Source organism: Odontesthes bonariensis, chromosome 17, assembly GCF_027942865.1.
Source record: "Odontesthes bonariensis isolate fOdoBon6 chromosome 17, fOdoBon6.hap1, whole genome shotgun sequence".
In the NCBI taxonomy this organism is placed as follows: Eukaryota; Metazoa; Chordata; class Actinopteri; order Atheriniformes; family Atherinopsidae; genus Odontesthes; species Odontesthes bonariensis.
This window is the reverse complement of record NC_134522.1, coordinates 11,691,452-11,706,118: the sequence shown is the minus strand read 5'-3', so window position 1 is coordinate 11,706,118 and position 14,667 is coordinate 11,691,452. Positions and strand designations below refer to the sequence as shown.

At 42.6% G+C, this 14,667-nt stretch overlaps 1 protein-coding gene across 6 annotated transcripts in view; it reads right to left on the bottom strand.

Annotated features, from left to right (window-relative positions):
• Window positions 1–14,667, bottom strand: part of LOC142366574 (AT-rich interactive domain-containing protein 1B-like) — a 171,635-nt gene that overhangs the window by 39,476 nt on the left and 117,492 nt on the right. For all 6 annotated transcript variants that reach the window (XM_075448511.1, XM_075448510.1, XM_075448508.1 and 3 more), the window contains one exon: window positions 13,499–13,799. In XM_075448511.1, coding sequence (XP_075304626.1) covers window positions 13,499–13,799 — 301 coding nt within the window. The remainder of the gene's footprint in view (window positions 1–13,498; window positions 13,800–14,667) is intronic.

Here is a 14,667-nt window from a genome sequence, read left to right as displayed (position 1 = left end):
TTATGTGTCCACGCCAGCAGTAATACATGACTGGAGGTGACACACTCTCCACATAAACAAACCCAATTAAGTCAACATAATTGCTTTGCATAAAAATGCATAAACAACATTTCCATCCACCCACCGCCTCCTCACACTCCAGCACGCAATACGTAGCATACACAGACGTAAAAGTAATTGCACAAACAAGTGTAAATAAACACACCAAAGCACACAAGGATGCACACATTAGAGCACAGAGGCACATACGATATGTACTGAAACCTCCACACACACACACACACACACACACACACACACGCACACACACACACACACTCACACACACACAGACCCCCCGCCTCACACTTGAATAGATCCAGCGGCGCTGCTTCAAAGAGAGAATATTCGATTAGTTAGTCTGTCACTGTGTTGCGGGAGGGAGTGAGAAACATTAGTATGCAAACGCTGAAGCAACTCTGAGATAACACAAGAAACACTGGCTATGGGTTTTTTATGTGCGCCTCTACCAGCAGTGGAAGAAATACTCATCAAATAAGCAAATGTAATACTCCATTACAAGTCATAGCTCTGTATTCAAAACTAAAAGTATCTGTAAGCCGAAAGTAAAATAGGTTATGTGTGATGGCTATACACTCCATATATGTGTGTTTCCTCATGTGTTCTGCTCTGGTGAGTGTATCTGGGCTCTGTTGCCGTGTTAAAGTAGCATGTGTTTGCGTGTTTGACTGAAGAAGCCTTAAGCTTGTTGTATGGGGTCAAGGCCACTTGTTGCCACGGGGACAGAATTAGCTGCAGCACAGGTTCAGATGGGGAAGTAGAGAGGATAAAGGATGCCAGCAGCAGTTTGCTGAACCCTTAAACTATGGAAATCGACCCTACGTTAAAGGCTAGCCCCTGTGTGTGTGTGTGTGTGTGTGTAAGTGTGTGTGTTCAGGGATATATGCTTGGCACCCGCTCTGCTGTCAGACTCTATTTGCTTCGATGGTAGTGGCAGTAGTTTGTGCCGTGTGTGTGTGGGTGTTTCCAGTGTGGAGGCAGGAATAAAGAACAGTGCACTCTATGCTCTCACATGTAAACTGTCACCAGTGATGAAATTACAGCAAAGATGTGTGTGAGGGACAAAAAAGGCTGGGAGAAAGGAAAGAAAGCACCAAGAAAGAAAAGAAAGGACTGAAAAAAACCTTATCTGAGGACCAATCTGAAAAGAGAATCTAAAAAGCAGATGTATTTGTGTAGTTGGGCCTCATTCCTTCTCCCTTCTTTTTCTCCAATACATAAGGAAACTTTGCACACTTTGAAATTATTGCACCGCCAATTACTGTCAAACAAAGCCTCTTCTTGCATTTTCATATCTTCCCCTCCTCCCTTGCCTCAATGCTCTTGTCTCCTCTCTATAATTTTTAACAAGGTGCCATTAAATAATTACGTCCAAATAAAACAAACAAGCTCCACAGTGAGTCCTGGCACTTTTAATCCACACCATTAATAATTCATAGGCAGGATCTCTGACGTGCATTTCTTCTTCATGTGCTGCTGAGAGAGAGGAGAGAAGGGAGAGCTAAATGTCAGCAGGAACTGACTGTATACCTCTCTTGCCCGCAGAAAGATTGTCTTTACTAGCCATGAATAAATATGTAAAACAAATAAATGGTATGGAAATGGTTCCACCATGCAGGGGCGGATGCATAAAACTGTGCAGATCCACGGCTAAAAATGTGAAGCAGAAATGTGCACACACTTAAAAAAAGTCGTGTTTATACACGGTTATCTTAGTATTACTCTCCAACTTCAAAAACTGTTACCGTGTTAACAACATTTAGCAACAAAGGCTATCTGTACCACACGTTATTCACCACTAACAGGAGAAGTGGAGAAAAGGAAATACATTTTGGTGCTCTCTGTTACACTCTTCAATTCAAAAGTTTAATGTAACAGGATACAGGAAAAAAAGAGGGAAAGATATCAGGAATGATCTTAGAGTAGCAACTGCTGCTAGCCTTCAATTTGAGAAGGCTCAAAGGTTATAGGAGTCCATCATTCTGCAGAAAGAAAGATGATTCACAAGTGGAAAATGTTCAAGATTGTTGTCTATCTTTCCAGGAGTGGATATCCAAGCAAATTCACCCCAAGGTGGCGGAAGCTGATAATTTGGGCTTGTTTTGCAGCCGCAGGACCCATTATTGAATCAACCACGAACACCTCTGTATATACCAAAGTATTCTAGAGTCAAATGTGAGGCCATCTTTCTGACAGCTAAAGCTTGGCTGAAACTGGGTCGTGCAACAGGACAATGATCCCAAACACTCCAGCAAATCTACAACAGAATGTCTAAGAAAGAAAAGAAACAAGATGTTGTAGTGGCCCCCGTCTAGGTTTTGCTCTCATTTTGTGGTGAGAACTTAAGAGAGCAAACGGCTGCAAACCTCAATGCAGAAAGCTATAAAGAAGAGTGGACTGAAAGTCCTCCACAAGGATGTGGGAGACAGATAACGTTATACAGAAAACTATTACTGCAAGTTATTGCTGCTAAAAGTGGTTCTACAAGTTGTCAAATCCTTGGGTGAAGTTCCTTTTTTTCCCCAGCACATTGCATGATTGCAGTAAACTTTTGGTACTGGCTGTGATGTTTTAGATAAACTGTACCTTCTCTTTATTGTAAATGCCACTTCACAGAATCAGGCATGAGTTGCTTTTAGAATACACATAATATGTTGTCTGCACGAGGTATTTTCTGGCATTTTGCATCAAACTTTCAGCTCCCATTGCTATTTTTGAGCATGTTTCTTTCTTCGTCCATCTTTCTTTTTAGAGTTAAATGTTTTTTTTTTAACAAGCATTTAAGTGCTCTTAAATCCAAACATATACATTTATTTCCACATTCTGTATTGTTTTAGATAACTTTCCAATAAATGTGTGTGTGCTTGAATGTGTTTTTTTTATTTCACTGTTCCTCTTTTTGTGTGTTTTGCTGATAATACTGGTGTTTCCACGGGGGTTTTACGACAATTAGCACCAGTAACAATCAGTGGTATATATATATATTGCCATCCTGCTCTCTTCCAAGACCCTGCCTCTTTATTTCCTGACAGCAATTTACACCTTTATGAAAAGCCAGCTCCGCACACGCACATCAACAACTCAAAAGTGAAAAAACGAGTCTGATTACAAACAAGCCCTGTTACTCGTGTTTATAAAAATATATGCATTTACATTACTTCAATTTAAGACATTGGAGATCAATGATGCAAAGTGCATTTCTTTATTATTCATCACAGTTAAATAGTGTTTCATTATTAGATGTTTTGATCTCTAAGAGGTCTGAACACAATGGTTGAAAAGTTTGTCCTTAACACTGACCTGTGGGTTTTGTCCAGTTAATGGAGGTTGAGTAAAGACATGCTGGATGAAAACTATGAGGGCATTGTCAAGGTTGACGCGTTGCAGAATGCAGCTGAAGATTCAAATAACTGTAATTTCCTCTTTGTAAAAAGCCATTTAGCAAACACCTCCAATTTTGACTCTTTCCCTACGACAAAAGGCGGCAGGGCTGAAAGTAATGAAAGTTCATTGCGTTTTTTGGAGATAACTAAAAACTCAAAACACACTTTAAATTTCCCTTCCACGAGGACTGTTGAGGTAACCCAGAGTCTCCTTTGAAGAGAGGGAGTGTGGTCTTTGAAGATTTTTTTTCATCACGGTTTCAAACGCAAATGCTGGTTAAGTTCAAAGCCGAGGGAGAACACTTGTGGCCATATTTCTATTTTGTTTCAGGGCCCCAGAAATATGGAGCTCGGGAGCTAGTGTGTGTGTGCGTGTCTGTGCGAGTGATGTTGATGGAGAAAAGGATATTCAGTGAAAAAAGACTTATTAATGGCCTATGAGAAATGGTGCAGGAGTGAGCTAGCTGACGTGTGTGTACACGCTAGCAAAAGTATGCAGATATATGTTTACATAAAGACAGAGTAATGTCTTTGCTTGCCTGCATGAACACACACACACACACGCACGCACTCACACTTACACAAACTTTCCAAGCATTTCTCGCGAAAACAGACCCCCTGGAGCAGTGAGGGCCATTTTGGATAAATTGAGGTGAGTACGGTGAGCACTAATAAACTGGCATAGATGGCAGAGAAAGGGCTGCTTCAGCACCATCTCCTAGTACAACCCTTAGGCTATAAATGCGCTCACACCTGCACCACCCAACAAACACACGCCAAGGTAATACCCCCTATTTGCCATGTCTTTAGGGGGAAGAGGCAGATAAACAGCAGGCTACAATAACGGTGGTTTAGATCTCAATGGGTACAAGTCAATGCCTCTCCAAGCTGGGGGCTAATGCCAGTTAACTCTCCCTGTGGGGGACGAACACAGGCCTGCAGTGGCTCGCAAAGCAAGCGCTCTCCCAAGATCCTCATTACTTCCAACGCTGAGTAGCAACTGTAAGTAAAGCAAAACTGCAGCTTAAGCTAAAACAGAAAGAGAGGGAGTGATGGAGCAAGAGAAAGCAAGTAAATAGGTGTTGGGGAGGGAAAATAATTGCACGCTGTGCTCCGGTTAGGGTTTTCCAGTTGGACAGAGTTGGAATGGGATTTCTCTAAATGGCTAACGCAGCAAGCAGGTGCCTTGTCCCCCCCCCCTATTTTGGTTGGCGGTGTGCTTTGTGAATATAATGCCTGCGGGGAGGGCATTTTGCTGTTTCACTTCAAACACGAGCAGCCATCAAGAGGAGGCAAGTTCGAAGAAAGTGGGAAAAGGGGAAATAGAGTTGGGTGGATGGTGGTGTGGGTGATGATGTGTGCTTGGGAGGGAGAACACAAAAAGGAGGACACAAGTAGAGAAAAAGAGCTGGAGGAGAGATGTGGGGAAATGAGAGGGAGGCACAGAGGCAGAGATGTGGATGGAAAATTCAGCCTTGTTCCTCGGTGGGAGGCCTGTACCGCAGCAACGCTCTGAGCAAAGAAAGCAGAGACAAACAGAGATGGGAAGGAGAGGGTGGGGACGAGGGAACGTGAGACACAAGAGGAAACATTAGAGAAAGCGAGCATGATAAAAATAATGAGAGAAAGAGAAGGAGACGGGGACAGCCAGAGGCAGTGTTCCCACCAAGCAGCCTCTTAGGGAGTGGTGTGACAAGGAACTCGCCCAGTTCCACACACCCAACCAAACATTACCCCCACTCTCTGCTGCTGCTTTCTTCTACTAACTTTCACCAGAAGCAGAGGAAAAATTCGAGTTTTAGTTGAACTTCCCTGTGGCGTTTTCTTTTGCAGATAAAAATGTGTTTTCTCTGTTATCGAGGAAGTCATTTACCGACATTGTTTTCAAAATGGCCTCCTTTAAGAAAGTCCTTTTCTGTTCCTTCTGGGCATCTACGCTTGAACTTTGGCCTCAGAGTTGAAGAGGAGTAGCACCATTGCACTTGTGTTTTTTTGTTTGTGGGTCTCATTACCATAACAGAAATCGATTTTTAATATAAAAACTGAGTACAATCCACATGTTAAGTTGGATGATGTTGCAAAGGAGAGTAAACATAAACGTGTTTGATGGAGATTCTTTTAAGGACCCTGTAGCTACCACACTGGGCGACCTTCTCTCTCTTCCACTCGCCCTGACCTCTCTGTCCTTTTCCAGGCCCCGGAAGCTCTTGAAGCGAACTGCAGACAAACAGCTTAAACTCTCCCGAGCACTCGCCTGCGAGCTCCAATCACCTTCTGAGAAGAAAGTAAAAAACTTGGAGCGGCGGTGATAAACGGAAGATGGAGAAGACGATAGAGGAGGAGGGAGGAGCAGGCAGGCAGGCAGGCAGGCGCTCTTAACTGGACCTCCAAGGACTTTGGTTGAGAAAAAGAAAAAGAGTGAGGAAAAACAGATAGAGGAGGAAATATTTGTGATCTGCAGCAGTAGAGGGAGCAAGCTGGGCTGTGGTGGAGTGAGGATGTGCTCTGTGTCAATTAGGAGCTACACAAGGAAAAGTACTGCAGTTTGGCCTTCAAATGCAGGTAGACACACAGGCACAAATGTGTCAACACAGAGAGGTGGAAATATACCCAATAACATAGATCTGAAATTTAGTTTCAGTAAAGTGTCTGTTGGGTGGACTTTGTGTCACTTAGAATATGAGTCTAAAACAAACAACATGATTAGGGGCAGAAAGTTACTATCTGTTTCCTGAGTGGTTAAAATTGTCTGCTGTTTTGACAAAATGGAGCTTCATTGGAGAATGATTTGATTCAATTACATACTTGTAATATTCCCTTGTTGATTTTGGCCACATTTGCCATAAATTCTCAGAGCAGAATGTTACAGAGCCTCAATGAGTGACTAAGACTATGACTAAGCCCACCTTTAACATCTTCAGGTGATTGTGCATCCCAGAGAACTGCCACTAACTTTAGATCCAGCAGTGTGCCGGAAAACTTTCATGTTTTCAGTGAACTGAACAACGTTAGAGTGAGTGGGTACTGAGAAATGAGTGCCTGGACCTTGTACAAAGTAAACAACAGTTAGATTTTCAGCATTGCAAGAAGTGGCAATTTATGCAGCCTAGCTGCTGAAGCCAGTTAATATGGAGAGTTCATGGATGTTTATGAATATGTCAGTACATGTTTAAACTGAAAAATGTTGTCCCATTTATGTCCAAATCATGCTTTAATGTCTACCACATCAGAAGACAAACTGAAAAGAATGAAGTGAGTTTAGGTATCTGGGCTGGACTTTGGGCTGTGTGGGTGGGGAAGAAAGATTTCTGCTGAAAAAGGAATAGCTCAGAGCTGTGGATGTGAAGGAAAGCAATTTCTTGCAGCAAATTTAGTGAGTGCTGAAATTTGCTGAGGGATTTTCCCCTGCACAGTCTTATCATCTCCCTGCTATCAGAAACAGTGCTCCAAGCTGATGACAGCCGCGTTTCTGTGCTGTGTTTGCGTGAAGTTTGATGTAATATGTATCAGGTTCAGCCTGGTAATGGATATGTCTTCCACTCATTTTTGGGGGAAGTGACAGTCCTGCTAAGGCTGACAGAAAGTGACGGCACCCTGACAGGCTGTACCTGGAGACAACTTGTCAAACCAGCACATGTACACACTCAAACCAAACAATAAACACTGTAATCTCAGACCAGAAACATCCAGGAAACACAAAGTTTTAGAACTTGAAAGATACACATGTATTTGAATATTCATCGAGATTGCTGGTGTCAACTTAAGGACTGTTTTGTGAACTTTTCCAGGGATCCTTTTTTTCTGCACTTTCACTAAATGACCTCTCCTCTCTCCCAAAGCTCACAGCCACTGATGGAAGCTTTCACACCACTCCAGGACACCATCCATCTGAATGAGAGAGAAATGTCTCCTTGCGTTGGCCCTCATGTCTCATGGAAGGAGGAAAATATTCTGAGGATGCTCTGAATTGCTTTGGAGACACTGGGAGGAAGGAGGTTCGCGGATCTTTGTGTGTGTGTGTGTGTGCACACATACAAGGTGGAGGATGGAGGGGCGCTGGCGGTTGAGCAATGTGATTTCTGCTCAACTGTCACAAATCTAGCACAACAGGAAAATCAATTTGGCCCTGTGTGTGCCTTTTTGGCTCCGGGAGAGAATCCAAATAGCAAGGCGAGGCCCGGATAATGTTACAGTGTATTGGATTTGCTTCATGGAGAGACCGAAAGAGGGAGGGAGAGAGTGAGAGAGGAGGATGAGGAGGAGCACGGAGGAGACGAGGGAACCACAGGCTTGCTGTGGCGCTCCGACAAGATAGATTTGTGCAAGTGTATGGGTGTATGATAGGCTGGCAATCTGTCAGGACATCCCTCTTTAACACTCTCACTGTCTGACTCTTTCTTACACTCTCTCTGTCACACGCACATTGACAACACTGTCACTCATCCATGTGACCATACATAAAGCGTTAGTTTATAGAGACAAAATATATGTGAAGTGTCAAACCGTGAAATAAAATTTTTATAGGTATATGTGTTCTTTCTCGCTGCTCTGTGTGCTTCCCCGCCTTCTGTGTTATTTTCTGGTGTGTGTATCTTTGTGAATGTGTGTGCCCGCACATTTGTTTGACAGCCAGGTGAAAAGATGACATAATGAAATTGCTCTCCTCTGACCGCTGTCAAGGGGAACGTGTGTGCTCATCCATGTGACATGTCGCATCACTCCACTGCGTGAGCCTGACTGGTGGCAGACTAACACACAAACATATACATATGCATGTGAGCACACACATACAGAAAGCTTGGGATGACATTCCCTTCCCTTACATCTAAACCTTCAGTGATTGGTTGCCAGGAAAGCAGGAAATAGGTGCAGAGATTTATTGAAAATGTGACAATATAAATGGAAATAGAGTGTATATGGGGAAAAAAAAGTACAATTCCAACGAGCATGAAATTCAATATTAGGTTTTTTCCCACCTTTATTCCTCTACACAGCCTGAAGCCTCCTATTCAAGATTCCCTGTCATTTCTTTAAGTAGTCCTCAGGAATAGTTCTCCAGGATTCTTGAAGGACATCCCAAAGCTCTTCTTTGGATGTCGGCTGCCTTTTGTTCCGTTCTCTGTCAAGATGATCCCACACTGCTTCAATAATGTTGAGGTCTGGGCTCTGGGGAGGATTCATCCCTCCACTGATTTTCAGTCCACTTCTTGTGTCCTTTGGCACAGCTCAGCCTTTTTCTCCCTGTTTCCCTTCCTTAAGAATGCCTTCTTGACAGCCACCCTTCCATTGAGACCATTTCTGATGAGGCTTGGGCCAACAGTAGGCAGATCAACTGAAGGTCCAGATGCATCTCTCAGGTCCGTTGTTCGGGCTTGGTTGAGTTATTTTCTATTTCTCAAGGACATCACTTTCAGAAACTATTCATCTGCTGTAGTTAGTATTTTAGGCCTGATGCATTTTCTTTTGTCCTCCACGTGTTGACTTTCCTCAAAAGCTTTAAGGACAAAGTGCACACCATGCTGAGATATGCCAAGTTTCCAGCTAATAGCTCTATGAGAATCACCATGTTGGTGTAAAAATACTATATTATGTCTGTCAAACTTTGTAATCTTAAGTTTTTTTCAAAGATACAATTAAAGAAAATGGAACAAATTATGTGTCTTTGTGACAGACATCTAGTGACAGTGTCTGGAGATACAGTTAAAGCTTAGTTCTGTCGAAGTTGTCTTTTATGTTTTGACACTGGTTCATCCCTTCAGTTAGGTGCCTTTTTTATACCATAATGTTAAATCGGTCAGTGTTTAGTGGCTTAACAAATAAACACATACCTCTGAAAATGGTACAAGGACTGGACTGAAAATAAGTGAAATATGTGAAAAAGCAACAATTTTAAACAGACCTTCAGAAATTCTAAACAAGTGTTGATCAAGAATGAGAAATTCTGACTCCTTAGAGGTTAAATATAAAGAAATTAAGACCTTTGCACTGTAATGTAACTTTGCCTATTTGCATAATTCAACTTGAAGGCTTTTGTGCAAAAACTTATATACACATATACTCATGCATAGACTTAAAATACATTAATGTAATGCCATACCCGGTAAAAATGTTGTTGAACTTTATTTGTGTTTCTGGCAATGGTTGCCCAAACTATCCACAGAACATGTGGTGTATTTTTGCAGGCCCATTTATTGTATATTTTAGTCAAATAGGGTAAAAAAAAAAAAAAAAAAAAACTACCTAAAATGTCAATGCAAACAACACATTTTGACAGCGGCTGAAGAGCAGAATCCATTTCTGAAAAGCCTGCAAATCCAATTTCACCACTGACAGCAGCCTTAATGGAGCAGAATGCAGTGGAGAAATGTTGTGTTTTGACTGTTGCTTGACTGGAACTCAAATAACTGCAGATGAGTTCCTCACACTAATTAAATAGGTTATCAATGTTTGTCTGGTTTTGTTCACTGTACACAACTTATTAAAATAATAAGAACAGTTTTTTTTTTATGACTGCAGAGGCAACAGTAGCAGGAGAAAACACAATACAGCTTACAAACTCTTTTCACTCCTCAATGACTGGTACTGAAGTAAAGCGACAACATTAACCAAAGTGTCCTAACTTGTGATGAAGTGTTACACAGTGGAGCGTTAGTAATCAGATGTATGCTAACCACATTAGTTCTCCTGTGTCTCTGTAAAGCTGGCTGCTCCTTGATCTAATTCAAACTGATTGTAGTACAGTCTCTAAAACATGCCAGATGTTACTCACTGCTCCATGCTTTATCACCATTTATTTGGCATGGTGAATATTTTTAAATATTTTCTTATTAATCACGTCCCAGCGATCGGTTTCGCCTCCCATCTTTGCCACCTCATTCCAGATTCTCGTCATGAATCTTGGCACGAGCGCCTGAAAAACCCCTGTCCCAGTTTTTCATTAGCGTCAATCACTCCGGTAAGCGGCTGAGAGGAAAAGAGGGCGAGGAGGAGGAGCTGAAATTGGGATCTCACAAGAGACACTTTGCCCCGCCTCGTCAGAGTGACTGGCAGGCCTGAGACGTGCTGATGGGTCGGTCAGCCACTCACTCATGAAGAGAGGTGGCAAGATGACATGGAGGCCACACACATACACACGCACAAAAGTGTCTCAGGTAAATCAAATCCTCATTAGTTTATGATGCCCAGTGTTTACCTAAACGGTTATGTGCTCTGCTGTGGCCTCAAGAGACATACAAACATATTGTGAGTTGTCTAATATTCCTGTTGGTATCTTGTTTGGCCTTCCGTATCTTAGACAGGGCTACAAATCTGACCAGAGTTCCTCCATTATCAGTCAGTCTCAATCCATTAACACTCATACCAAAGAGGAAATGGACTTTAACGTCAGTGCAATCCACAGGTAGTTGGAAGACAAGACTCTACTTCAATGTAGGCGGACGTCTTCACATTGCTGTGATCAAAGACTTAAAAAATCTTTACAACGCAGCCAAAGAAAATGAATGAGACATGTACCATAAAGTGCTCTGGCTTTTGCTGTTATGTTCTCCAGCTGTCTGAATGATGATTTCTAATGGGCCAGAGATATCAAAGTTTAGACATGAAGGACGGATATCATTCGGTCTTCTCATCCTAATCCTCTGTGCAAACTGTCAAAATGGAAATGAATCTGGATGGATTATACACCGAGTTGGAGTGGAAGATGAGGAAAAAGGGATGCTATCAAGAGCCCCTTTCACACTGCGACCCGCTACCTTAGCGGGTCCAAATTGCACCTTCGACCCGCGTCGAGCAATGTGAACGCTTGGCGTGTCAGGGTGACCCGTGTCGGCTGAAGCCGAGTTCAGGGGGCGTTGCCTAGTGGCAGTACAATGACGTAGGCACAAGCCATGCGTCAGAGGTAGGGTTAAATACACCTTGAGGACTCGTTTTTGCATATGCAGTTCATGGAGATGTTATTTTACGGGGTGTGGATGGTTACAACGTGGGATGCCGCCGAAGAACATATGCGGAGAATACAAGAGCACTATTGCCCCCCGAAATGTGGCGGTAAATAACGTCCTCTGCTCGGAGGCTGAGGAGCTCGCGGACCTCCTTGTCTCCCCAGTTGGCCATATTAAAAAATGTCTCGAACTTGATGTAGGCTAAAACAGAGTGAAACTTGTCCTCACCTGTCGCTGTTGTTCTGAATCAGCTGTCCATTCTGTCTTTTAAACTCCTCACGTCACGCCACGCCCACGTCTGACCCGCGTCGATTGCGTTCACACCAAACTCGGCTCGGCAAAAAGACTAGGGTCCGACGCGGGTCGAAAGGCGAGTCGAGTTGACGCGGCAGCCCGGGTCGGCAGTGTGAACGCAACAGCGGACACGCTAAATTCACGGATTAAACGCGGGTTATTCGGCAGTGTGAAAGGGGCTAAGGTTTGATCCAGCAGGCAAAAATACTGTTTTTCATGAACTGGTAAAGTTTGAGATTTTGAGTTATTTTGCTTCCTTGACACGTCTTCTTTCAGATAATTGAAAAAAAGAATGTGAAAAATGCACATTTGATGAGTTTATTTTACAATACAATTCTGTCTGTGTGTGGCTCAGCATCCCTCCTAAATTCACTAAAAGTTGATTTTTTTTCAACATTGCAGCATCGCTGTCATTCCAGTTTTATAAATCTACTGTATATTCTTAAGGCTTTTACAAAGATTTGTTCATATCTCATTCACAACCTGATTTGTAAAACATTTCATCTAAAAAACATAGCAAAAATGTATGTTTTTCTGGCTGTTGGCGGTATTTTCTAATTTGTCAAGAGATAAATAGAGACATCCAGAGTCCCTCTGTTAAGATAATACAACAATATAGGAGAACCTTGAACATGGCTTTATCCAGTATTCAGATTTCTGTTCGGGAAATGCATGCATATGTGGACATTTTTGACCTTATAGCAAATTTGCATATCTAAACAGAAATTTGCAATGCAAAAAAAAAGAAATTGCCTTAATGTGAACTTTTATCCTACTGATCTTTAGTGTCTGGCATCAAAGATGTTACCTTTAAAGATCTGGACTGCTAATGTAACAGCGTTGCTTGCAATTAAATTAAGACACTGATAAAGATAAAATCTTTGTTTACACAAGCCTCTCCTGCAAAGCCAAACACACTACATTTAAAGCTTGTTATGTTTTTATTTGTGGGAATGTGTATCTAATGATCGTCTACAGTGAGGTCAGATTTCTACATGACCTTTTTAAAAACCTCTTTAAATGCACATATTTAAAAACAAATGAAAACATAGACATGAATGTAAAGGTCAAATAGAAATGTGGGTGTGATAACTGTGATAGGCTTTCGGAGGCAACAAGAGCACTGATGGTACTGGCAGAAAGATACTCCAAGTGTAAGTTTTAAACCGCAAAAAATCTAGAGAAAAAGTTGGTTCCTGATAAGAAAAAAAGTTGTTGTTGGGTCAGAACACAAGTATTGGTTCCTTGTTGGATCTAATGGGGCATCATGACAACAATGCAAGCGGGAGAGGGCGTGACTACACCCATCTGACTGGAGTTTGGAACAAAGTTGTTTTTCTAAGGTTCCCAAATAGAACTGGTGCGTGAACAAGAACAAAAGCCAGTTCCCTGTTGATCAAAATAGCATTACGGCTAACTTCTGGAGGAAAAAACTGGCCACAGCCCAGTCAATGATATCACAGCAGGTATTTCCATCAGTTGTCAAAGCCAATACATCTTACATGACTTCACAGACTGGGGGTACGTTTCAAATTAGCTTTCCAGAAGCATCTTGTTGGTTGATTGTTCTACTTTCTAAGTTTGCATGACAGCTGTCAGTCAGTTTTAAATAATTCTCAGGGAATCCAACATGGTAGCAGGAGATGTAAAATGTAGCATAGTGTTTCACATCTTGGCACATCTTGTCAGTGATAGTTTTGTTTGTTAGTGATTAAGCCAATACAATTATCATGCTCTAAGTTGCACGTCTTTATCATGGTGAAATCAGATTAACAAGATGCATGTGCAGACATATTTCAGAGGCTCTAATGGCAACCCTACCTGGCGCAGTGGTGTTGGCAGAAGGTCCGCTGGCAGGAGAGATGGGTCCTGAGCCTGATCTGGACTGCTGGGACTGAGTGGAGCCTGCAGGGGAGCCCACAGGGGAGGGAGAGGGTCCGCTTCTTTGGCTGGGGAGGTGAGGGGAGGTGTGAGGGGAAAAGGGGGACTGTCCCTGGTTACTCGTGCCTCCCTGCTCCCCTTGGCTGCTACTATTGCTGCTGGACGATCCGCCAGCGCCAACGGCGGAGCCAAGACCAGCCTCTGTCCCAGTGGGGAGGTCATCAATAGAGCCAGACAGATCCTGGAACAGAAGACTCAGAGTGAGTATTTTTGAAACTCATCCAAGCGTTTGATGAGAGCTGACGTGCAGCAGGTGGCAAATTTTTATTTAAGCTCAAGTGAGCACATAATTCTCCCAGTGTACATTATGTTATCATGAAGCAGGAGCATTGCAAATACTACTGTAAAAGACAAAAAAAAATGATGAAGGTAGAAATAAAAGTTGACGTATCTTTGACCTCTTTAGTCTGAGTGACAGTGGTTAATGTGCTTGTAGAGCACAAACATCCCACAGAAGAAACCACTACACAGGCTGCTGAGGTAAAAATGAATTGTAATAGGCTTTTATTCAGACCAAGGGTGAGTTCATATTACAATTTCCATTCCCTGTGGTGAACAGAGGAATGTGTGTTTATGTGTATGCGCACTTAGTAGGTACTCTCCTTTCTAAAATGATTCCAGGGAATTCCCAATAATATTGCTGACAGACTACTGACTGCATAAAAGTGTGGGGCACGGGAGAAAGTAAGACAGCAGTGATGGAGGCAAAGAGTAAACCAGATGTGAAGTGATGAGATTAAATGCGATGGCTGCCCACCAACCACCAACCACAAATCACACATTCACAGAACACTGGCTGAGCCTCAGCTGTACTTGATTTTGGAGGGAAGTCACCTGTAAGTGACCCCAGTTTTCTGGTTGGTGACCGCTTGGGGAAGAAAGGGAAGAGTTACGGGTGTTTGCCAGCTGATCCTGCCTGCTATAACAGGCCTGTTGACTCTCCAATTCTTTCCCACCTGAGCCCGGAGCAACCATCACTGTCACCAAAGATATTTGTCTGTCTGTGTCACACAGATTTTACCATGAGGTAAAAATTGGAATTGAGCCCC